General features: G+C 42.7%; 1 protein-coding gene across 1 annotated transcript in view; it reads right to left on the bottom strand.

Moving 5' to 3' along the window:
* Window positions 1–27025, bottom strand: part of PTPRN2 (protein tyrosine phosphatase receptor type N2) — a 674076-nt gene that overhangs the window by 387698 nt on the left and 259353 nt on the right. The window contains exon 11 of the mRNA XM_056857125.1: window positions 13598–13677. Within this exon, the coding sequence (XP_056713103.1) occupies window positions 13598–13677 (80 nt within the window). The remainder of the gene's footprint in view (window positions 1–13597; window positions 13678–27025) is intronic.

The following is a 27025-nucleotide window of genomic DNA, read 5'->3' as shown; positions in this document are numbered from 1 at the left end:
AGTTTATTATATCACTGACCCTGGTCTGCTAGGCTCCACCAATGGTCCACTATATTTCACCAGCCTCCACCCATAGCTAGTTAGAATCCACTCGGAAATGTGGTTTCTGCCATGAGGCAAGAAGTTTTGTATTCGAAAGCTGGCAATTTATATCACGTAGTTTATATGTGTATTAGCACAATGGCTGATACGCCCCATTCCGAGTGTCATATCAGCCTTGAAAGGCTTCTGTTTAACTTCTGTTTTAAAGCTTACAAAGGATTTTCTCATTTTCCATTGAGAACGATTACAGATCTCAGCCTTCGTTGCTGTTACCAACACCTCCTCTGTATAATGAAAACACAAGGCTCTTTAAGCAGCCACACTTATTGTTACAGGTCCACCCCCCATTATTCAGGAAAATTCATTAATTAGGAGTACAGAGGGTTATTTTATGCCATGTTCACCTTTTTGTACTTTACAATTGTAATGAGGCAGGTGTTGATTGAGTGCAAAACATATTTAAATTTAAAAGAAATAATGGCACCATCTACCTTTAATAAGTGTTAAAGTGTCACTACACACTATTCCTCTTATTGATCTGCCTGTGTGATGCAGAGAGGAATACGCATGCTAATGTTACCCGCACAGCGATCCCAGCCAACCCTGGGGCTCTCTTATTCATCTTACTATGCCTTGCTGGCTTATTACTGAATATATTATATTTCTAATGGGCGCATGAGAACTGGCATGCCATTCAGCAGAATTTCCTAACAACATATGCTGCACAATATATTTACTGAGAACCAGAGACCTGCTCCTGCTAGGGGGACCTGTTATTCCGCTGCCTTAGAATGCACAGCTTTTATGTCATAAAACAGTAGCCGCCTTTTAAGGAGTAGACCCTCTGCTTGGGGAAGATGGTAAAATCTTAACAGGTAACAGAGACAAGCTCGGACTATTAAATTCCTGGGGGGGGGGTTCCTCTTGGTTTTCTCCCACAAGGGGAATTGTGTCCACTCTGAAAAATACAGAACAAATTATACAAGGGAGGGTTCTTTTGCGTGGAGTGCCGCAAGGCTCTGTCCTATTTATAGGGTTGCCAGGTCCCTCTTTGCTACCGGCAGGAGGTTTTTGAGGCAGAGCCTGAGGAGGATGGGTTTGGGGAGGGGAGGGACTTCGACGCCATGGAGTCCAATTGCCAAAGCGGCCATTTTCTCCAGGGGAACTGATCTCTATCAGCTGGAGATCAGTTGTAATAGCAGGAGATCTCCAGCTGGTATCTGGACGTAGGCAATCCTTCCTATTTAGCATTTTCATAAATGACAGGCAGCCCATTTCATAAATGACAGGCAGGTAAGGAGATAGTTGTGGGGAGGGCTCTAGCCGCTTCTGTCCTGACTGTTTCATGAGTACCATTTCACAATGCAAATATTGGGAACCAAGACCCATGAGGAAAGGTTGAAAGAGCTGGATCATATTTATCCTAAGGAAAGGAAGTCCCTTCCTCCCCAAACCACGCCTTCCTCAGGCTCCACCCCCAAAATCTCCAGGTATTTCCCAACCGGAGCTGGCAACCCTGTGAATGGATACTAATCAGAGCTGTAAATGCTGTAGCACTGCCCCTAATAATGGAGAGGGATGCCAACCTCCAGGTACTAGTTAGAGATCTCCTGCTATTACAACTGATCTCCAGCCGATAGAGATCAGTTCACCTGGAGAAATGGCCACTTTGGCAATAGGACTCTATCACATCGAAGTCCCTCCCCTCCCCAAACTCCACTCTCCTCAGGCTTTGCCCCCAAAACCTCCCGCCGGTGGCGAAGAGGGACCTGGCAGCCCTAATGATGGAGGCTTCACAGGTTTCATTTTATTCCTTTTTCAATTCTGAGTTCTAAAAAAAACTTTAAAGAAAAATCAAAAAGAGGAATGTGGGCTTTCATTAGGACCTCTTTTGTGGGCTGGGTTGGGGAATGCAAGGAGGAGCAGGAAAAGCTGACAAAAACTCCTATTCGACAGTTGAACAACACACGTGTGTCAGGTAGGGTGGCCAGGTCCCTCTTCACTACCGGCGGAAGGTGTTTGGGGCAGAACCTGAGGAGGGTGGAGTTTGGGGAGGGGAGGGGCTTCAATGCCATAGAGTCCAATTGCCAAAGCAGCCATTTTCTCCAGGTGTAACAGCAGGAGATCTCCAGCTAGTACCTGGAGGTTGGCCAACCTTAGTGTCAGGTCACCATACATGTTAACATACAGGTCCCACATGTTTTCATACAGAGAACTATGTTTTGCATCAAGTGGCCATAAATATAAATAAATCATGCACACAGAAAATTAATCTAAAAACTTTATCTTGGGCCTAAGCATTTAATTCCTCTTTTTCTCTAATCATAAAATATATTGTTAATACCATTCTCTTTTCTGCCCCCAAATGAAGCAGCCATGTAAACAGTAGCAAATAAAAATAACACCATATTAGTGGCTTTATTTTATTTTATTTTTTTTGCAAGGAAAAGGTGTAATGAAAACTGGTTCCCACAACTTCTAATTACAAAAACATTACCTCCCTGAGTCTTCTCCAGCTGAGCAGATTAACATAGATCTTATATGCTGACAGTTATGACCTTCTCTCCAGCAAACACTTGTCAAAAGTAATTACCTGGATGTTTAGGAAGGAGTAATGGGGAAGGTGCTTCTGCCCACCTTTTCTTCTGACTGATCTAAAGTAAGTAGAAAGCTTTGCCAAAAGGCACCTTCTTGGATTTGGCATGCAAAAATTTGTTGCCAGTCTGTTACAGTTTTAATGGGGTATTATATATTAGCTGCATGATCTCCTGCCAATCACACCTGCCATTGCTAAGGGAGATGGATAGGAAGACCTACTCGCTGGTCCTTCGAGCTCAAATGACTTTATAGTTCCGTGACTGCTGTCATCATGTTCCTGCACAATTGAATCAGGCAAGGAAATGAGCCTGGAGCAATTCATGTAATTATATCTTACACTTCTACACTCTACAGACTTCTACCCAAGACTCTCTATTTTACAGATTTGTTTTTTTCTTCCTCTTATGACACCCTTGTATAGTTTTATTAAGACCGTTTTGCAAATTATTGTACTACAACTTGAAGATATGGAGCGACTAGGGTTGCCAACCTCCAGGGACTAGCCACAGATCTCCTGCTATTACAATTGATCTCCATCTGATAGAGGTCAGTTCACCTGGAGAAAATGGCCGCTTTGGCAATTGGACTCTATGGTATTGAAGTCCCTCCCCTCCCCAAACCCCGCTTTCCTTATGATCCACCCCAAAAACCTCCCACTAGTGGCGCAAAGAGGGACCTGCCAACCCTAGGAGTAACTTCTGCAAGAACATACAATTAACATGGACATTTTAAGAAATGGGGCACTTCTACATGGCTATGCTGAACCGGAGAGGCACCCAGGGAAGTCCAGTAAGTAGACATTTCAGAAAACTAGGATTTGAATATTGAGGGTCCACTGATGTTTATTTCAGACTGTTGTCTGCATGTATCTTATGTTTCAAGTTTACCTTGCTAAGCATGATGAGTATTATGTGTTGGGCCCATATACCTGCAGTACTGCCTCTCCTGCTATGCTCTGCCGCAACACTTTCACTCATCATAATAACACCTTCTGAAAGGTGCTACCCTGCAAATGGGTGAGATCAGCAACTGTCTGTACATGCGCATTCTCCGTGGGGGCTCCCACCTTCTGGAACAGCCCGCCTGAGGAGGCAAGGAAGGCGCCTACACACCTGCCATTTTGCAGAAGGTGCAAAACAGGAATGATCAGGAAGGCATTTTTTTTATCAAGCAATTACAACTGTGGTATAATGGAACAATAGGGGGTCATTTCTATAAGGGAATAAGATTGTAATCTATTGCAACGTTTCATCTCCCTTTTGTTCTGTCATCTCCCTTGCCTTCTACCTTTGTTACCCACTTTCTGCACTATGGTATGTCATGCCTTAGACAGTTTTTATTGCCTTAGACAGTTTTTTCCTTGTACAGTGTCCCAGTTCTGCAATCTCACTCCTATTGCATTGTTTATTGGAGGTCTTTGCCATTTTGCTGTTTGCTTGAACTGATTTTTATATTTTGTAATCCACCTTGAGTCTCAGTGAGAAAGGTGGACTATAAATGAAGTAAATAAATAAACCAAATAAATCAATAAATACTTAACCTGTGTGTTGCCAGCTGCTGGTAGTGGGACATATCGTTGGTATTTGTACAAAGACCAAGACTGTGGTGCAGGTAGTAATTTGGGAGTCCCTGATTCTGTAGTACAGCTGAAGCTAGCAGCCTATAAACCTGGCTTGTTTCTTGGATGAAAGACCAAATACAAAAGCAGGATATGTTTAATAAATAAATTTCTGTTAAAAGTTGCCAGGTCCCTCTTCGCCATGAGCAGGAGGTTTTTGGGATGGAGGCTGAAGAGGGCAGGGTTTGGGGAGGGGAGGGACCCAATTGCCAAAGCGGCCATTTTCTCCAGGTGAGCTGATCTCTATCAGCTGGAGATCAGTTGAATTGCAGGAGATCTCCAGCTAGTACCTGCAGGTTGGCAACCCTAGTTAAAAGACTGTAGAGGTATCTCCTTAGAGAGACTGTCAGCGTTCATCCCTTTCCTCTAGATATTTATTAGCTTTATCTTTATTGTGCATTTTGATTTTTATTATTTTTAATGATTTAGATATTGATTTATTGTAAGCGACCTTTGATATATACCGTATTTTCCGCTCCATAGGACGCACCGCTCCATAAGACGCACCTAGTTTTGAGAGGAGGAAAACAAGAAAAAATCTTGTTTTCCTCCTCTAAAAACTTGTCTTATGGAGTGAATGCCGGCTGGGCGCATGCGCGTTCCCCGCCCCGACGGCCAGGTGGGAGGCGGGTGGGGCCGCACAGAGCCAGCTGGGCGCATGCGTGTCGGGACCATAAGACGCCCCCCCCCAGCTGGTCGTCGGGGCGGGGAAAGCCGGCTGGGCGCGCTGGAACAACACGAGCCGGCTTTCCCCGCCCTGACGGCCAGCTGGGAGGTGGGCGGGGTGCACAGAGCCAGCTCGCGTCGTTCCAGCGCGCCCAGCCGGCTCTGTGCGCACATTCGCTCTATAAGAAGCACAGACATTTCCCCTCACTTTTGAGGAGGAAAAAAGTGCGTCTTATAGAGCGAAAAATACGGTATATAGAAAAGCAAGGAAATAAATTTATAAGTAAGGCAATAATTCAAAATTGAAATGCTCAGGTTTGCAAAGGGAGCCTGCAGAAAACCAAAAGGGTTGGGGGCACATGCAAGGGGCACTGAATACATTGGCCACACCACTCTAATTATTTTAGCCACTGTTCCAAACTCAACCCTCCCCTGTTTTCCATGAAAGGCTCCTAGGAACCATGTCCAATCAAATTATTATAATGAGAAATAAAGTTTCATTTCCGCACTTGGTTTCATCACTCTTGTGCCAACTGTCCTAGTAACAGCTTGACTGCAATAAGTCCTTTAGCTAACGGTTGTTAGTGAAACTAACATGGGGAAATTGTACTGCCATGCCATTTAAGGAATGAGGCCAAATTAGGCATCGCCACACAAAGATTCAGCAGATGTTGCCTTTGCATGCTTTAAAGCAATGTTTCAATCATTAATAGTTTTATAATGTGGCTGTTGTTCATCCAAAAAGTTTTGGACGCATTCTTCAAAGGGAGATGTTTACAGGCAATCTTCCAAATACCTAGCAGGTGTGAAATGCCACAGCTCGACCGACCACTGGGCATCTCTTCAGATAAAAGCCAGATGAAAGTTCCTGATTCCATTTTAAGCGTGTACTATCTATGTATCCTTTTAGACAATTCAAAATTAGACTGCCACTTCAATGCTCACGATATTTACTTGGAAATATTTTCACCAGATTCAACTGGAATTTACTTCCAAGTTTACATTAAAGATTGCTCCCTGAATTATTTTCACAGTGAATAGCAACTTTCTTGGCCACCCCGCACAGTCCATAGTCCTTAAACCTTTACCCAAGCATCTTTCAGAACCATTTTGTTACAGGGTAACCTGTGAAGAAAAGCCCTCTGGAATACTTTGGTATTGCAACGTTTGTGGGAAGCCAGGAGGGTGGCGAGCCATTCTGACTTCATCAGGCAGGCCCGGTGCTAAGAGGGTTACCTACACTAGTCTTTCTGAGAAGTGGTGTTCATAGACTGGAATTACAAAGCACTGGGGCAATTTCGAGACAATTCCTCTGGAAACAAGAACGTCGGCAAGCTGAAGTAATAGGATCAAAACGTGCACTGGATCGACCCCACATTCTTGCCTTCTTGCCTTGCTCCTTTGTTGAGCTTACTACAGATAAATTGGTGCTTTATTACATTTGAATTTATGTACTTTTTCATGCACAAGATTGCACATTTGCATTGCTCCAGACAGCAGGACGTTGGTCTGTTCTTTCCTTGTTAAAGCCTATACAGGCTAAGTATTTTTGTTTGTATCATTTGGTAGTTAATTTAATATTGTATACAATTGTAATTAGAGACATATTTATTAGTGTTGAGAGTTGGGTATGAACATAATGCCCAGGCATGAGTATAATGCAACTATGAATTAGAAATTATATAATAATTTTTTTGGGTATGAGTAGAATGCTTGTATAGTTAAGAATTTATATATTATTGATTTTTTACATTTGTTATAATTATAGAGCCTTCGTGCTGTGTGTTCTCAACCTCCAGGTACTAGCTGGAGATCTCCTGCTATTACAACTGATCTCCAGCTGATAGAAATCAGTTCACCTGGAGAAAATGGCAGTTTTGGCAATTGGACTTCATGGCATTGAAGCTCCTCCTCTCCCCACCCCCGCCTCCTCAGGCTCTGCCCAAAAACCTCCCGCCAGTGGTGAAGAGGGACCTAGCGACCCTACTTAGACCCTTACTTATTATTTTATTTATTTACAAAATTTGAATCCTGCCTTTCTGCCCTTACAAGGGCTGCCAAAGCAGCTAACAATTTAAAACATAAGTAATAAAATTACATTAAAAACCATCAAAATCAACCCCTCCAAAACTACATATCATTAAAACAATTAAATAATTAAAAAGAGTTAAAAAAAAACAGATTAGGCAGTCCAGGTACGTAGGTCCCAAATCACATAAGGCTTTGAAAGTCAAGACCAACACTTTGAATTGTGCCTGGAAACAAGTTTGGAGCCAGTGTAGATGGGCCAAAAATGGAGTTATGTGGACCCTAAGAACCACTACAATCAACATCCTGGTTGAGGCGTTCTGGACCAATTGAAGTTTCCAAAGGCTTTTCTAGAGCAGCCTCACATAGAGCACACTGCAGTAATCTAATCTAGATGTAACCAGGGCATGAACCACAGGGGCCAGATCTTTTCTGCCCAGGAAAGGCCACAGCTGGTTAACTAGGGTTGCCAACCTCCAGGTACTATCTGGAGATCTCCTGCTATTACAACTGATCTCCAGCCAATACAGATCAGTTCCCCTGTAGAAAATGGCCCCTTCAGCAATTGGACTCTATGGCATTGAAGTCCCTCCCCTCCCCAAACCCTGTCCTCCTCAGGCTCTGCCCCAAAACCCTCCTGCCAGTGGCGAAGAGGGACATGGCAACCCTATGGGAAACCAGTCAAAGCTGGTAAAAGGCAATCATGGTCACAGCTGCCACCTGCTTACCGAGCAGTAAACTTGGGTCCAAGAGCTACCTCAGATTATGGACCTGTCCCTTCAAGGGGAGTGCCACCCCATCCAGATCGGGTGACACCTTAAATCCTGGGTCAGACCTTCTGCCCACCAGTAGCACTTCCATCTTGTTAGGATTAAGGTTCAGTTTAATGTAAGGAGCAGACAGTCAGTGCAGGATAGATGCTGTCATAAAAACAACACACTGCGCTCAGCATATTTTGGGAGCACCTACAACAAATAGTTCCGTATGGGATGGCAAGAAGAAGAAGAAGAAGAGTTGGTTTTTATATGCTAACTTTCTCTACCACTTAAGGGAGACTCAAACCGGTTTACAATCACCTTCCCTTCCCCTCACCACAACACACCCTGTGAGGTAGGTGAGACCAAGAGAGCTCTAAGAGAACTGTGACTGGCCCAAGGTCACCCAGCTGGCTTCGTGTGTAGGAGTGGGGAAACAAATCAAGTTCACCAGATTAGCCTCCGTTGCTCATATGGAGGAGTGGGGAATCAAACCCTGTTCTCCAGATTAGAGTCCACCGCTCCAAACCACCGCTCTTAACCACTACACCACGCTGCCTCTCAGAACAAAAATATTAAAACATATACATATAAATGTATAGCAGTGGCTTTTTTTCCCCATCACTATCTACATGCTCTACCACTTTAATTATCTGGCTGTACCAGGGCAATCTTAATAAGCTTATTCTCTCCTTGAAAGCAGTTGCAAAGTGGTATGAAGAAAACATACCCCTAGGTGACACAAACTTCAATTCAATATAATTTGCAGATAGTTAGACTGTTTAAGGATAGGATTCCCAAATGTAACTTCTATATATGGAACAATTATGAAAGTTATAATTACACATAATGCATCTGTGGGATATGTAGGGCTGTCTCAAACGGAGAGAAATTTTGTCTTATTGACAATAACTATCAAGTTACATTATTCTAGCCATCAAGTGGAACAAAAGGAAATAAAAGCCACAGGCATTATCAGAATGTGTAATTATATTTATTCATTTGATTATTGCAGCTACTCGTGATACTGTTGCCAATCAGATCTCAGGGGGTAGGGCTGGGGAAGATTTCCAAGATTTGCATTTTTCATGGGAGCCAGTCCCAAGCCAGAAAAGCTCTCTTCCTTCCCCACAAAGCATAGCAGCGGGAATGGCTCTTCACAGTAGGGATGCCAACCTCCAGGTATTAGCTGGAGATCTCCCGCTATTACAACTGATCTCCAGCCGACAGAGAGCAATTCACCTGGAGAAAATGGCCACTTTGGCAATTGGACTCTATGGCATTGAAGTCCCGCCCCTCCCCAAACCCCGCCCTCCTCAGGCTCCATCCTCAAAAACCTCCCGCCAGTGGCGAAGAGGGACCTGGCAACCCTACTTCACAAGTACCTGGAAAAAAGTCATAATCCTGCATAGCAACTAATCTTCAGGGCCATTTGCTAAAACGGTGGGCTGATGAGGCTCTAAAGATGATTGAAGGAGATATTGTTATATTTTTCTCCTGTTGGTTGCCATCTAGTATTAAAAATATTTATTGCACATGGTCCTGAGATATGTTGAATAGCGTGTTTTGTTTTGTTTTATGGCCACATCTGCCCATAATATAATGCAAATGATTTTCAAGCATCCAGCTCAGTGTTGGCAAGAGATGAAATCTGATATGTCTGGGAGATGAAATATTCCCTGGTACACTTTAAAAATGCTGCCCCTTTTCTCCTCTGTAGCCTTTACAGTTCAGTGTAATCAACTTTACTGAGAAGCAGCAGCTATCCAGGGTTACAAAGCTTGGCCTTTAGGCAGAGAAGAGATTAAGAAAATGCATACACGTTATATTCACAAGCTACACGGGCTTGTGAGTCAAAATTCTTCTTCCTGCAAATCACGACTACTTTTCTTAAGCAGTATTTACATCCAGAACCAAGTTCCTAGAATAAATTCTACCATGGAAAGGGGAGGGATGACTTGAATGTAAAGGGGGGGGGACCAACTTGGTACAGTTTTTGTAGCTTCATTCGTTTTTAACTGATCTGGTAGGTGCCATGCCAAACACCCCCCAGAAGCCACATACTACACGGTCTGCTAACTACTTAACAGTCCACTGGTTCTTGGCGTTCCTGGCAGTCAGGAACAGGAAGTTAAGCAAGGGCTGGTGGGTTAAACTCAGCATAATAGATCACAAGTTGTGCAAGCCTAAGGTACAAGTACAAGAGGTGCAGAACGCCAGCACAAAAGAATTTTAGCAATGGGAGGCAAACACATGATATTACAAAGATTGCATTTGGCAGTGAGATAAAATAACTGGGAGGGTCAGCCACTTATGGCAACCCCCACAGGGTTTCCAAGGCAAACTCCAGCACTTGTGTTTAAAAAACAAACAAATAATTATGTGCACATTTAGATCCCACAGACTTCAACAGGAAAGTGAAGTTCAAGGCTCTAGTTGAGAACAATGACTAGGGTTGCCAACCTCCAGGTACTATCCAAAATAACAAGGCACCTCCGTGCTTATACCAATTGGTTAGAAAAAAACTGCAGCAGAGTCTTCAAATACAAAAGTAGCAAAGTCTAATTGGTGCTTACACATGTGTGACATTACAAAAACAGTGAAAGACATAAACACGAACTATTGGAAATATATACAATATATACAGAGCTTAAGTTTTAGTGCAGTCTCTATGCAACATAGCAATCAGATCTTCTAGGTATATATTCCTCTTTTCTTCAATAAATCCAATAATAGGTACAAAAGTCCCCAAAGAACCACTTTTTCGGGAAGCGATGGGGGACGGCCGTTTCAAGGTCTTTTCTTCAGCCCCAATCAAAGTTATGTTTCCAAAAGTGGACTCAATTATTATATATTTCACTCAGTTCATAGTTCCCCGAAGAAAATACCTTGAAACGGCCGTCCCCCATCGCTTCCCAAAAAGTGGTTCTTTTGGGACTTTTGTACCTATTATTGGACTTATTGAAGAAAAGAAGAATATATATCTAGAAGATCTGATTGCTATGTTGCACAGAGACTGCACTAAAACTTAAGCTCTGTATATATTGTATATATTTCCAATAGTTCGTGTTTATGTCTTTCACTATGTTTTTGTAATGTCATACATGTGTAAGCACCAATTAGACTTTGCTACTTTTGTATTTGAAGACTCTACTGCAGTTTTTTCTAACCTCCGGGTACTAGCCGGAGATCTCCCACTATTACAACTGATCTCCAGCTAACAGAGAGCAGTTCACCTAGAGAAAATGGCCGCTTTGGCAATTAGACTCTATGGCATTGAAGTCCCTCCCCTCTCCAAACCCCACCTCCTCAGGCTCTGCCCCAAAAACCTCCCACAGGTGGCAAAGAGGGACCTGGCAACCCTATCAATGACAAGAAAGAGCACCTAATTTTCTTTGCCTTGTATGCCATAATTCTAAGCATCATTGTTGTGAAGATAAGCTTGTAAAGGTAAAAGGAGCTTTTTTTAATGAGATACACACATATTCAATAGGGAAACAAATTATGCATACCAGCTCCCAGTTTGGGGCCTAAAGCAATTTGAAGCAACTGCATTAACATATAATCTCATTGTCTGGCTATGTTTCCATGTGCACAAATATATACTTTCAGAGGGTAGCCGTGTTGGTCTGCAGTAGAACAGTTAAATATGATGTCGAAGGCTTTCACGGTCAGAGTTCATTGGTTCTTGTAGGTTATCCGGGCTGTGTGACTGTGGTCTTAGAATTTTCTTTCCTGACGTTTCGCCAGCAGCTGTGGCGGGCATCTTCAGAGGAGTAACACTGAAGGACAGTGTCTCTCAGTGTCAAGTGTGTAGGAAGAGTAATATATAGTCAGAAAGGGGTTGGGTTTGAGCTGAGTCATTGTCCTGCAAAGCACATTACCTTTGATACTTTTTGCAGGACAATGACTCAGCTCAAACCCAACTCCTTTCTGACTATATATTACTCTTCCTACACACTTGACACTGAGAGACACTGTCCTTCAGTGTTACTCCTCTAAAGATGCCCGCCACAGCTGCTGGCGAAACGTCAGGAAAGAAAATTCCAAGACCACGGTCACACAGCCTGGATAACCTACAAGAACCAGTTAAATATGTGTCCAGCAGCACCTTAGAGACGAACAAGATTTTCAGGATATGAGCTTTCAAGAATCAAAGTTCCCTTTGCCAGAGAGCTTTGACTCAAGAAAGTTCATACCCTGAAAATCTTGTTGGTCTCTAAGGTGCTGCAGGACTCATATCAAGCTACTTTAATACCACTGTACACTATCTGTACTGCCTTATGGTTTATCTTTAAACAATCTTTAGAGAGCCAGTGTGGTGTAGTGGTTAAGAGCCGTGGTTTGGAGCAGTGGATTCTAATCTGGAGAACCGGGTTTGATTCCCCACTCCTCCACATGAGAGGCGGACACTAATCTGGTGAAGTGGGTTCGTTTCCCCACTCCTACACATGAAGGCAGCTGGGTGACCTTGGGCTAGTCACATGTCTCTTAGAGCTCTCTCAGCCCCACCTACCTCACAGGGTGTCTGTTGTGGGGAGGAGAAAGGAAGGTGATTGTAAGCTGGTTTGATTCTTCCTTAAGTGGTAGAGAAAGTCAGCATATAAAAGCCAGCTCTTCGTCTTCTTCTTCTTCTTCTTCTTCTTCTTCTTCTTTCTACACTATGTTCAAACTGGCACAAATGCTTGGCAGCCATTGTAGAGTCCAAAAAAATCATCTGTGCAGGGCACAACTTGTCACACTGATACCAATTTCTGAAGTGCTGCATGTCTTGTGAGACTTTTTCAGTTTTTGGCGGAGCTAGAAAGGGAGCAAGCCCAGCACCCCAGTTCTATGCATGCATGCCTTGCGAAAGAGAGGTATATACAGCATTGCAACCTTATGTTAATAATTTTTTTTCATGGTAAATTCCCACATTTATTAAGGTCATACTGATTATAACTTGTTCTTTAGTAGGTACTCCTCGGATACTTTAGAAAGGGCTACATTCTTAGGACCAGAGGCGACCCAGCCACACAGGCCAACAAGGCAGTTGTCTAGCTTGCCATAATCTTAGGGGGAGGGGGCTGGCACAATAAAAAAAATGTCTTTGGGGCAGAGAGAGAGCTGCTGCCAACCCTCGTGGAAAAGATCACAGAAGCATCTTATGACAGGCATTGAGAAGGAAAATATAAACATAGTAGCCACATTAACTTTTGATTATTTAATACAATATTTTAATGTTATTCAGCATACGATAAGACTCAGGGGGTGGAGTGAGGCCAGGGCGGCCATTCTTAGACAAGTAGAATTCCAAGCACGATTTCTGGTGGGCCCAACAATTTACAATCAAGGCTAGACTCCAAAATGACTATAATCAAATCTACAGTGCTTTATCATTGCTGTTTTTTTTTTTTTTAAACCAACACAAGTTTCGCTGTCAATTTATAGTGCTTACTGCCTATGGGTCATGGGAATTGTCGAATTGACTTGATAGTGCAAACTGGTTTACAGCCTATTCCTAAGTCCAGAGATAAAGGCTTAATTGTAGCAATACTCCTTTTGTGCTACACAGCTAGCTGGCAGTCAACTGTTGTCAAATATTCACTTTAGGAACATTCAGACTAAATTTTTTCTCTCTCTCAAACACAACACCGTGAGCTCTTTCACTACAAATCCCAGGCCTTGTGCTCTGTTTAATTCCCTTCTTCTATAAACAAGGAAGTGTCAGGCGGTTTTAATTGAGTCAGAGATGTTACACATGTTTCCTGTTGGGCCACCTCCCTTTCAAGCGCCTGCTTCATTAAATGTCAATCTGCTGGTGAGGAGAAGTCTTCCTGTTGTTGGGCCTGTCACTCTTCATTCAATAGTAGGTGGAGAAAAGGATCTATTTGACAATAAAGATTCTTACCTGCTGCTTTGGCAACATCAGCAGTGGTGGTATTGTGGCCATCCGAGTATATTTTGAAGGTCACCGCAGGCCCCAGAATGCTACAACAAAAATGATTTGAAAGGAGAAGTCGGTAACCAAGAAACACAGCATACAGGATAGACTCAGATGTTTTCTTCTCATGTTTTGCTTTGTTGCTCCCTGCTACAAAGTTTTGTATTTTTAAATCTCAGTCCCAAAGTATTCCGTCAGTACGATGGTCTCCTTTTATTGTTGTCCAAAGAATTTACTGGCTTTCATTGACATCTTTCATTGGGAGCCGGTATGGTGTAGTGATTAGAGTATCAGACTAGGATCTGGGAGAGCCAGGTTCAAATCCCCACCCCACCATGGAAGCTCACTAGGTGATGTTGGGCTAGTCATACTTTCTCAGCTAGGGTTGGCAGGCAGGGTCTGGAAACTGGCGGGAGGACTTAACAGTAGCAGGGGCCCTTGGTGGGCGATGTGATGATGTCACCAGCTACGTGCTGACATCTCTTCCCATGTGCCTGTGAGTTTTTAAACCATAAGAATGCAGTTCTCCCGCATCCATCCAGTGCACTTTAAAGCAGAACGGAGATTCTAGCTTGAGCTTCCACATGTTAAAGCCAGCGCATTAGACTGCCTCATGACAATTCTGATACTTCTAGCATTTAAGAGGTAATATTTGTGAAGAGAGATTGATGGAACGATTTACCTGAACAGGACTTACATTGGCAATAGTGGCAAGTGAAATACTGCTGTATCACTAGGGCTACTATACCACTGTGAAACGAGGCTAATATTAACCTCTTAAATACTAACAGCCCATTCCTGAGCAGGCGGCGGCCGGGGACAGAGGTGAGGAGGCGCCGCCGTACCGCCTCCTAAGCCGTTCCATGGCTTAGACAAAAAGATTTTTTAAAAAGCCTTTTAGAGGCTTTTTTTTTGTCAAATGGGGCCTTTTCGCCCCATTGAGAAAAGCAAGGCTGTGCCAGCAAAAAGCTGGCAAAGCCTCGCTCTTCTTGCTGCCAGCATACCCGGGGCGAACGCCCCAGGAAAGCCTCCCGGGATGCCAGGGCGCCCCCTGGGATGCTGGTGCGGGCAGCGCCCAGCCCTCCCCGCCGGGGCCATTTCTGGTGGTGTAAATAGCCTGGATGCTGGCGTGGAGGGCCCCAACGCCAGCGCAGCGCCTTCCTGGCCTCCTAAGTACGGTTGCCAGCTCCGGGTTGGGAAATACCTGGAGATTTTTGGGGCGGAGCCTGAGCAGGGCAGGGTTTGGGGAGGGGAGAGACTTCAATGCCATAGAGTTCAATTGCCAAAGCAGCCATTTTTCTCCAGGTGAACTGATCTGTATCGGCTGGAGATCAGTCGAATTAGCAGGAGATCTCCTGCTATTACCTGGCAGTTGGCAACCCTACTACTAAGGGCTTTCACCCTTAAAGGTCAGGGATGCGCTGTAAATCTCCCTTAAACATACACTACCACACATGACCTGATGCATTTCATGGCAAACAACCCATCCCCACAAATCACCCATGATCCCACTGATTATTAAACTGTTTTGTCTTGTTTGTGGCAGTCTGTATAGTGTAACAGTCCAGCAAATTGTGCAGATGAAAACAGACTGTAAATTTTTAAAACACACAGAGCCAAGCTGGTCAAATGAAACACCCAAAGAAGAACAGCACTGCTGCGTATTTGCAATGACAACTGAAGGGCCGTAATTATATCTGAGAGTTAGATTGCTGCGACAGACGCATTCATGCATATCCGCCATAAAACATTTTTTTTTTGGATTTCATGAGTTTACACCCATTTAACAAGAGCAAGGTATTCCTTTTTGAAGCACTCCCTGCCTACAAAGAGGTTATCGTGCACAGCGTCAATCTGACTGCAAGGGGAATACAGAAGTAACTCTCCTTTCCTATTCAACGGTGCTGTGTTTGTTTCAATGACTAGCTAAATGCATTGCTGGGCACGCACAGACAAATTACCCCCTCTGTTGGTGGAATTCCTGCTTTTTTAATTTCAGTAATGTTGCCTTCAGCCACGTTTTATTTCTTTTTTAAAAAAAACAAAACATTTGAAACATATTGCAAATTGTCACTCTGATGCATTGGTGGTTTATAGTCAATTTGTAAGAGATGACATTTGTGCTGAAATTATTTAACTCCAGATGAAGGATGTTATGCTTCTTCCCCCGTTTCTTCCTTCAAAACACATATGGATAAAAATATATAATGGTATTGGTGGCTGTTGAATATTGTTGTTATTATTTCAACATTTCTTACATGGAATGGATGTATATGAGGTCTCACGAACAAATGAATAAACTGGGGGGAAAGACCAGAGAAGGAGTTCTGACATAATCAATACGGCAACGTCTGCATCACTTTCATTTGCAGGGCTACAATTACCATTATGCACAAAGGCATCTAAATTCTTATAGATTATGGATTGAACTTTACATGACCACCCTTTCCCCTCTCGTAGATATTCCTTACTTATTACTATATTTACAAGAAATATTACTTATTACTATTACTATAGTAATATTTATAAGAAAATTGGGCTGTGGCTCAGAGGTAGAGCATCTGCTTGGCAAGCAGAAGGTTCCAGGTTCAATCCCCGGTATCTCCAGTTAAAGGGACTAGGTAAGTAGGTGATGTGAAAGACCTCCGCCTGAGACCCTGGAGAGCCGCTGCCAGTCTGAGTAGATAATACTGACTTTGATGGACCAAGGGTCTGATTCAGTATATGGCAGCTTCATGTGTTCACACTGAAATGCAGTTACTATCTGCTATAGTAGTGTAGAAGGATTTGAGAAGCAAGACAGTAGAATTAGTCACATTTGTTGAAATCCCAAGGTATGGAGCAGATGCAAGAAGGAAACAAATTTGAGGCTCCTCCTCAGTCAGGGAGGCGACACACAAAGGAAAACAGAGTTCCTCTGCCTTAAAAAAAAAAAGGGATTTCATTTGTTCTCACCCCTGGATGGCAAACTAAACAGATTAAACAAAAATGAGAGTCCTGCTTTGTGTGTACGGGTGTACGTGGGAGCGGCCACCTTGCCCAGGCACCTGTATTGGGATATCAAGGTGAGCTGCAGCCTGAGTCAAGGCCTCCGAGACTTGGAAGACTTCGCACGCTCTTTGTGAGTGAGGGAGAAGCAAGGTGAGTACTGGGCCATGAGAACAAGCTGCGTTTATACCCAAACCATGGACAAACTACCCTTTGTCATGACATCTGAATGCGACTGCAGGGAAGCGTAGTTTTTATAAACTGCAATTTTATTAACTGCAATGATCAATAATTGTCAATGACCACAGTGCTCTTGCACCTGCTCCATTCATTTCAAAGGGGCTTGCTCAGAAGATTTTCCTAGAGCCATCCTGGTCTAGGGTTGCCACTGGCAGGAGGTTTTGGGGGCAGAGCCTGAGGAGCCTGAGGAGGGCGGGGTTTGGAGAGGGGAGGAACTTCAATGCCATAGAGTATAATTGCCACTGATTATGAGGTGCTTTCCATACTGGGCAGGTTTATGTAGTCTCCCTGTTTCTCCCACAGCTGCTGATACAACATACAAGCTAAGAGGCTGCCACACAGCTGATTTCCCCATAGTTTCCTGTCCCAGTCACCTGGAGCAGCCAATGCCCCCCCCACACATGCTCAGGCCTTTTTCATTTAAAAAAATTGGCAAATTGATATAATTATATCAGTATAATGGTATTACAATTTGCATCTCATTTTCTGTGAATTCCAGCTTTCATGTAAAAACAAACAAATCTCTAGCGCCTTTACTTGAGGAGATATAAGGGGAAAGGGGTAGAGATTTTTTAAATGAAAGCTGGGAATTCATTGAAAATGATACACAGATTGTTATAATGTTATATCAATATAACAGTAGTCATTTGCTGACAAATACCGTACAAATGGCCCCCAGTGGTAGATGGAAAATGGCTGCCACAGGGCCACGGAAAATGGCTGCCATATGGGCAGGACCAGGAAATTCAAAGTTTCTCATCCACACAGTGGCCTTCCAGGCTTTGCTGCCATCTTTCCCAAAGCACTGCAACAAAGCAGTTTGGGAAATATCCAAGAAAAGTCATGGAAATCCCAGGAGATGCACAAATGGACCACAACCCCCCCCGGGGGGGACACTTCCCAACAGCATCAACCCAGGGCCCATGTGGAAATGGCCTGACTAAACCTCTCATGATTCATTTATATTGCATAAATTCACAACCCTGTAAAACAATTAGAAAGGTCAACGATTCAAGAAAGTCCGCGCAGTATCAATTTCCCACTCAGTCATGCCTCTGAGATTCCATTTTATGATGGACCAGCCTTCTCAATTCCTCCCACCTTTTCACAATCGAAGTAATCACCTTGTAAAGCCATTGTAGTATTTGAACAGATCAGTAATCCCTTGAGTCTGATATTACTGCACTTTCTGCAAATGAGTTCCTCAGAGTGACCTATAAAACAGCCCATTAATAAATAATGGTGGATGTAATTAACCACCTGAGACAATTAACACTTGCCATATTTTCCTAGTTCACCTATTAATATTAGCCTAGCTGCCACTGTTTGCACTTTTTTTTAGACAACTGAGTTGTATAGCTGACACATGATCATTTTAAAATTAAATGGTCCAGCATATCATTTATACATCATCATCCCACAGCAGCTTACAAGTAGCGTTGCCAACCTCCAGGTACTAGCTGGAGATCTCCTGCTGTTACAACTGATCTCCAGGCGATAGAGATCAGTTCACCTGGAGAAAATGGCCGCTTTGGCCATTGGACTCTATGGCACTGAAGTCCCTCCCCTCCCCAAACTTCACCCTCCTCAGGCTCCACCCCAAAAACCTCCCACCAGTGGCGAAGAGGGACCTGGCAACCCTACTTACAAGGGGTTCTCAGTGGTCAGTCATCCAAGCCTTGAGCATGTCTACACCTACTGTGTGTGTGTGTGTGTTAAGTGCCGTCAAGTCGCTTCCGACTCATGGTGACCCTATGAATCAATGTCCTCCAAAATGTCCTATCTTTGACAGCCTTGCTCAGGTCTTGCAAATTGAGGGGTGTGGCTTCCTTTACTGAGTCAATCCATCTCTTGTTGGGTCTTCCTGCCACTACACCTACTAAGCTTCAATAATGGTACAACATCAAATGATCCCAGACTAGACCACATGCAGAGTGAAATGCAAGTGTATTAATGCTTCAAAGTTTTTTGGGAAAGCTTTAAGGTATGTTTATATGCCACACAAGACAACTCTGTGTGGCAATCTAATAATGCACATGGTGGGGCAGTATATACAGCTCAGTAGTTCAGCACATGCTTTGCATGCACGCTCAGACCCTGGTATCTCCATTCTAAAAGAGTCTCATGTCAGTAGCGCTACAACTCTGTCTGATACTCTGGAGAACAGAATATACCATACTGTATAAGAGAGACCAAGGGTCTAACTCAGTATAAGGCAGTTTGATCTGTTCGCAAGAAGTAGGCTACAGAAAGGATACAGCACAAGTTGAGATAGTGGCCAATGTAAGTTTAGCAAATCCAAAGGTTAACGTTTTAGCTTTTAAAAATTGACATCAGCCATGATCCCTACACTCTGAGTTTTAGTTTTGATGTAGTTCCCCAGGATACTCTATTGCCTGATGTACCTAGAGTGCAGAGATATTCAGCCACACCATATTGAACTCTGACTGGGAAGGGAACATTTTGGATAACAGTTGACTCTGAACAACCTATGAAGCCAGTTTTATAAAACTGAAGTCCCATCATAAGTCGACTGAGAGTTAATTCCACATTTTACAAAAGTCCATATGGCCAATACCTGGCCACCACAAGGACTTTGGATCAGACCGCACCTGGAGTGGCCCGCTTGGAACTCAGCTCCCCAGGGCATGGGCTCAATTTGGAACAGGACTGCAGTGCTTAAATCCCCTGCACACACTTTGCCTAAAATGGCTTTGCAGAGCCATTATTTGTCCAGCTGGAAAAACTTACATGTACTGGTAGTTACAAACAAGGTTCCCCAATGAGGTAAGTAGTATAGAGTTGCCAGCCTCCAGGAGGTGGCAGGAGGTCTCCCGCTATTACAGCTGATCTCCAGGTGATAGAAATTAGTTCCCCTGGAGAAAACGTATGTTTTGGCAACTGGACTCTATGGCATCGAAGTCCCTCCCCTCTCCAAACCCTGCCCTCCTCAGGCTCCACCCCCCCCCAAATCTCCAGGTATTTCCCAACCCAGAGCTGGCAACCCTAATGTAGTGATACACCGTGCTATTTCAGATTAGGAAATTGCATGAGAAAAGGTTTAACACCCTGTTCCGCAATCACCGTGGACCTGATCTGATTCACTGCCAGGAGATTTAAACTTCTATTTAAACTTCTCCATAGCAATATCAAGGGATTCACAAAGGTTTATGTATTCTTATCAACTCTGTCAGAAACAGGAAGTTAAGAAAATTCAAGACCTGTCCAAGCATCATACCTGAAATAAAATTATTTCATGAATATTTTCTTCAAGGACAGGTAATTCAGAGTACATATGTATCTAATTTAATACATTTACAGTTACATATGACATATCTGTTAAATGTTCTAATGTGAGTTTGCAACATATAAAAGTATATTAAAATCAATCAAGATATGAACGCTATTAGAACACACTGGCTCAGGTCAAGAACACCTACGATTTCAATAAAGTAAAATATTAACGATGACCAGCTTATAAACTGAAGTTCTGGTCTAATTTTTATTCTTCTCTGAACGTAATCTCTTTGATGATCACTCAAGCCACATAAATAATTTGCTGAGTTTTCAAATGATTGTTCTATTAATCTCTGACAAGCCATAAAACTTGACATTTTCATCACACTGAAAGTGTGAAATCTTCCAACACTGCTGTCATGAAAATTAGGTCCCTAACATACAAAACTTAAAGAACAAAACATGAAAGAATGGGCTTTGATAAATAATTTATGATCTCTAGAACTTTAAAGCAATGGCGCTTGAACAATTTAAGTGGCTTACATTTACCTAAAGGGGGGGGGCTTAATATATTGTTGTTGAATGAATGTGCATAGAATCATAGAATCACAGAGACAGAAGGGACCACCAGGGTCATCTAGTCCAACCCTCTGCACAATGCAGGAAACTCACAACTACCTCCCCCCCACACCCCCAGTGACCAGAAGATGGTCAAGATGCCCTCCCTCTCATCAACTGCCTAAGGTCACAGAATCTGCATTGCTGACAGATGGCCATCTAACCTCTTCTTAAAAAGCTCCAGGGAAGGAGAGGTCACCAACTCCCGAGGAAGCCTGTTCCACTGAGGAACTACTCTAACTGTTAGAAATTTCTTCCTAATGTCTAGACGGAAACTCTTTTGATTTAATTTCAACCCATTGGTTCTGGTCCGACCCTCTAGGGCAACAGAAAACAACTCGGCACCATCCTCTATATGATAGCCCTTCAAGTACTTGAAGATGGTTATCATATCCCCTCTCAGTCTTCTCCTCTTCAGGCTAAACATACCCTGCTCCTTCAACTTTTCCTCATAGGACTTGGTCTCCAGACCCCTCACCATCTTTGTTGCCCTCCTCTGGACACCTTCCAGCTTGTCTACATCTTTCTTAAATTGTGGTGCCCAAAACTGAACACAGTACTCTAGGTGAGGTCTAACCAGAGCAGAGTAAAGCGATAAAGCATGTGGCATGGGTGCCAGCTGGAAGGAGGGTAAATGCTAAGGAACCTGGCAAGGGATCAGCATTCCCAGGAGGAAGAGAGAAGGATACGGTTAGGGAATGGGCAGCCCCCTTATGGTTTTATCTTAGACCAAATCAAAAAACCAGACTAGGAGAATGTTGAGATAATAACAGTGGCAAAGAACTGCAGCATTAATCGAAAATACAGACTAGCTGTCATAGGATCTAAACAGAGGAATTTAAAAGAGGTCCTGGCTGCCATGTTTCCAACAGTGACAAGGATATTCCAAATTATTTCATATCAACTGTAAGATAAACTATATTCCTCTGCCTGTTTTTATTGGCTTTCCGTTTCCAAGCAAAATAAAAACACGGATCCTTCAAATGAAGCGATGTGCTGCTGAAATCTTGTATTCAGTTAGTTGGCAGTGTAATTTCAGGGACTGGGAAAACCATTCTAGCAATGTGATTCCCCATAATTCTGCATTATCTAATATGCTAAAGACTTTGCTTTATTCTATGGAGATTTTCATAAAGAATTTTTCCTTGGCTGTCTGCACATTACTTCCAATTAGGGTTTAAGATAGTGGCAAGTATAAACCAGGCTCCTGAAGGATGAGTACTTTTCACAATTATGTGCTATTTTGGTTTATTACATTATTTACATTTAGTTTTTCCAAAGTTCTTTGTCCAATGCAGATTACAATAGAATAGTAAAGCATGAGACAGAACATAACTTCCAACAAGGCAGAGGCAGAACCTGTAGGCCTGTTCAGGCCGATTTGGCCTGAAGTTTGAATAGAAGCAGGCTTGGGGGTGTAATGTATTTAGTTGGTGCAAGGACTATACTGAACTATTGAACTGCTGAACTCAGCTATGCTGAACTGTTTTGAGCTTGAGGCTCTGCTCCAGACTCAGTCGTCTGTTTCTCCTATTGGACGGTGGACTTTGGCCGTTCAACCACGGACTGGGGTGGGTGGGTGTGGCTCCGGGTGTTCATGCATGTTGTATCTGCTTGTGGAAGGAGTAAACAGTGAACAAGCTGTGTTTGTGCCCATTAAAAATAAAGGGTCTTTTCACTTGGATCCTTCCCATCACTCACTGGAGGAGGATCCACGTCCCTGTGAACAGGGGAGCCAGGATCAGATGTTGTGCAGGTACTGGGGAATAAGGGAGCATGGGGCAGCAGCCAGGGAGTCCCTGCGGCAGGAAAAGCAAGTCATGCATTTTAAATGTTTTGCTTTATTTTTTATGTTGTAACCTACCTTGGCCAGTCTTCTGGTGTGGAAACATATAGATTTTTAAATAAATAAATACATCATGGAACATACCTGCATGTGATTGCATATTTAGATATGCATTTATCATTATGGAAATAAATCACAGCAGGTATTAAATACTATAAAATGTAAACAAAATATGTATCAAAGTAGGTCTTATTTTCACATCCATACAAGTTCAGAGAAGTTTAAAGTGGATCATTGGAAGGATGCAGAACAAAACAGTTATAGCAAAACGAAACCTCATTAGAAGTACAAAACAGAATAATCCTACCATAGGTCTGGCTTTTTCCTGTTTTTATAAGAAGCCAGTTGCAATTCTATCAGACCTGAGGGGTCTTGGATAATCTTAGCTTCTCTAATTTGAATTTTTGTTTGTAATATAAGACAGCCAGGTGCTGAATTTAGGGACAGGAGAGAGATAACTTTCCACAGTCAGTACCCCTATTTGTGAAAGCAACACAGCAGACCTGCTCTTATATGCAGAAATTAGTTTACCCCCCAAAGACGTTGTATCAATCTGTGTTGAACACAAAACCAATGCTAAAATTAACTTGAGCACACCCAAAATGTACAGGATTCAGCAAAGATCGAATAAGAAACACTCCCACCTCTGGTCCTCCAAATTTGCATGCTCATTTAAACTGGTTTCTTACCATTTTACACTCAAGCTACTGATAATTTCCTTTAGTGTTCACCTTTACAACCTACACGTGCCTCATGTCATAACCTCTCAGCATGATGAAGTGGAAACACCAAGTACTGCAGCAGTGTTTAGGTTTTGGATGAGTGGGTTTGATTAAATGGCCGATTGGGTTTTTCAAGTGATAGCAACATAACAAGAGGAAACAACTAACAACAACTACCAAAGGCTTCTACACTTCCATTTAAGACACTGTTGCTGATTTGCCAGTTCAAGAACTTGCATAAGCAAGGAATTATACAATTACATGTTTTGTTCTATTGTCCAACAGGCTGAGCCAAATCCAAACCAGCGAGTATGGTATTTTAGCATATTCTGATGTTTTTGGTTATGTTTTAAATGGAGAATTATAGTTTTAAATTTTTTAGAATTATTACAATTTGTATATTGACTTTAATGTTGTTACTCGCCCTGAGTCCAGCTTTAGCCAGGGAGGGCGAGTCGGAAATTGAAATAATAAATAAATAAATAAAATGCTGCTCCAAATCAGAGGAGAGATGTCGGGGGCAGAGCCCTGCCATATGTTATGAAAACCAGGCTCCTTCATTTCAAGCGTTAGGAAGAGGATGTTGTTCAGTGACTGTGAAGGAAACCTGTTGTGAACATGCCTGGAGCGACATGAACCCATTAGGTGACTTTAGGCAAGACACTACATCCTAGCCTCAACCCCCTATCTATAATATGGGGACAATCATCATAACCTCCATATAAACTGTTATAAAGATTTATGAGAGAATTATGTGAAATGCTTTGAACACTCTTAGTGTAACATAAATTCTAAGTAGGATGATGATGATTCCTCCTGCTGCTGTTATTAAGATGACCACATGCTGAAGCAGCCAAGTGCATGTAGCTGAAAACTAAATGCATATTTATTACACTTCTGCAGAGCTTCCTAAGGAGTACCATTGGATTGAGGATTTTTTTATAGTGCTATGAATGTTTATTGATTATTTTTTATCAGCAAGTAGAAACTAAATACAAGCATACGAGAAAGAACATGTGAAAATCACTTTCCTGGCTTAATGCAGTCATAAAATCTGTGGCCAGAAAGGAGGGGGGGGGGATGTAAACAGCTTTTCCCATAAATTTCCACATGTCAATAAAAATGTACATGCAGTCGTCAGCAATACTGACAATGTTATTAAAGCCAAAAGAGTATTTAGTGGGCAGGTGAACTCCCTGAACACCTCACCACACATATTCCATCCATATGAACCACTTTTGTCAGAAATGTTTTGCTACCCCTTAGATAATTTAATACGATGTCAGTTCCTCCAGTATAATTTCATTCCACATTCTAAGATTTAGGACTGCGTTTCAAGATCAATGCACGACGATAAAATCATACGACTACTTCAGGTTGTAGTCATCTGCAGAACAGACCCACTCACAGCCCAGTCCTGAAAGGGGGGAGCATTTCCGTAGTGGCTGGGAGCAGCGCACCCACGCCACCTCCTCAGAGGCTTGCCAGCTTCCGTGGAGGTAAAAAAAAGCTTTTAAAAACATAGAAAACAGGAAAAGACATCCCATTGAGAACAGTGAAGCTATGACACAAAAAAGGTGTTGTAGCAATGCCATTGTGCAAGGGAGCGTTCCCAGGGTGAGAGGGGTTAGGAGGCTAACTAGCATCAGTTCCGCCCTGGGCATGCCCCAGGAATGCTTCCTCCACACCGGTGCTGGTGTTCTCTTCCAGGATTTAGTTCCCAGAGTGGCTGCACTGGCAGTGGCGGTCGGTGGAGCTCCACAGCTCCTGGACGCTGTCTTGTTTGCCCCCACACTGTTGGAGGTATCACTTTATTTCGTGATAAAGTGGTCCCTATGCTGGCACGGAGTCACGCCAGCTCCTAAAGAGCTCCGCCCCCTTCAGGAATGGGTTCTACGTGTTAATTTTCCACCCCATGTTGTCCCAGTGCCATTGTTATTTATTACATTTAAATCCCACCCACCATGGGAGATTCTGGGTGGGATGCACAGGTTCTCTGATCAGGCGCTGATCAGACACAGACCTGTTAAGCCTTAAGTCAGGCTGCTGCGATCTGAGCCTCCCGATCATACCTTGGGACTGCATCAAACCCTGTCAGAGGACTTTTATTACACAAAGTTCAAAGCAGGTTCATCCAGTTGTTGACTGCTCATCAGGCAAGCAATAGCTGCGCTTGGGAAGAATGATGGTCCAACACTATTCCAGACTGATATTAACAGAGCTTGATGAGCCTATTGTGAATTTTCAGGTGGCAGAGATTGGCTTGAACATTCACACAACTCCTCCTTCACAGAACAGAATGCAACCTAAAAGGAATCCCATCATAGTAAGAACTGGAAGCCCAGCTCTGAAACAGAAAGAACACAACCTGATTTTTCATCCTCCATATTGCGCCATTCAATGTTTTACATACATTTATATGTCATGATACATATTTATAAGTTCACAGTATGAAGGCTGGAGTTGAAAAATGCTGAGAAGAGGGAGATTGTTTTACTGCAAGTTGTGGTAGAAACTACTGAACTAACCACATGAACTAACAAAACATCTCCAATTCTGCCACCCACCTTCATCCCATATTGTACTGGCCCAGCAATCAATCACCAAAGGACACAGACACCCATAATTGGATTATAAAATCAAACTGATTGTCGCTTTATGTCTGCTCACATAATTACATCAGCATGTTAATATTCTTTTAATGGTCCCTAATGATGTAACACAAAATATTGGAATTTTTTCCACAGCTGTACAACCATTAACAAAACAGATTAAGCATAACTAGTACGTTCTTTTTTCTTTTTTGAAGAAAAAAAACCAGAATTTCACCAGAACTGTCACCTAAAATGCTGGAAACTTTTTTCCACCATCTTAATTATCTGGTTATTTATCCCTCAAATATCTACATTATCTGTCCACAGGACAAAAGAAACAAATGCAATGGAAAACCTGAGAATAACCTCTGAGGGCAATCGCATGCTAGAGACATCATCTAAGATCCCAAGCCATCACTTAGATGTTATGTGTGAAGGAAGGAGGAGAAAAATATGAGCTCATCACCAACAGACTTCTCCAGCTTATCTCCACAATAAATGGGAAAGAAAGAAAGAAAGAAAGAAAGAAAGAAAGAAAGAAAGAAAGAAAGAAAGAAAGAAAGAAAGAAAGAAAGAAAGAAAGAAAGAAAGAAAGAAAGAAAGAAAGAAAGAAAGAGAAAGGGAGGGAGGGAGGGAGGGAGGGAGGGAGGAACCCTATCTGTTAACAACTACATGTACAGAAACTAACCAGAAAATGATTGAGCCTTTCATTCCTCTGAAATTATTGTTGGAGGGGGGCAACACAAACACACAGAACTACAATATTGTATTACCTCGGCCTTCGGTATCAATGTTCTGTCGATTATTTACAACTTTATCAATCTGTACCAGGTTTCTCATTGCTTCCTCTCACCCCCATCTCACCTTTTTCCCCTCCCCTGCTGTCTCCCACCTATTGCCTCAAAGAAAAACCAAACTTCTGTTTCATACAAGTTTGTCTTTACCATCCTAAATTATTGCTTCTCTTATTCTTGACTGTGCTCCATCTCCCAATCTTTTTTTTAATTAATCTCAGTTGTATAATCTGCTGCCTAACTCTCCTCAGCCATCCAGGAAAAGCTATACTCCATGCTGGTGCCATTGTATACTTGAATATAAGATATCCTTGCCAAGAAATCCTCATCTGGCAGCATCTGTCTGTATTTGCAGG

The sequence above is a fragment of the Euleptes europaea genome, chromosome 11 (assembly GCF_029931775.1).
Source record: "Euleptes europaea isolate rEulEur1 chromosome 11, rEulEur1.hap1, whole genome shotgun sequence".
NCBI lineage: Eukaryota > Metazoa > Chordata > Lepidosauria > Squamata > Sphaerodactylidae > Euleptes > Euleptes europaea.
Note: the sequence above shows the minus strand (reverse complement) of the source record. Positions and strands in the feature narration are given on the sequence as shown.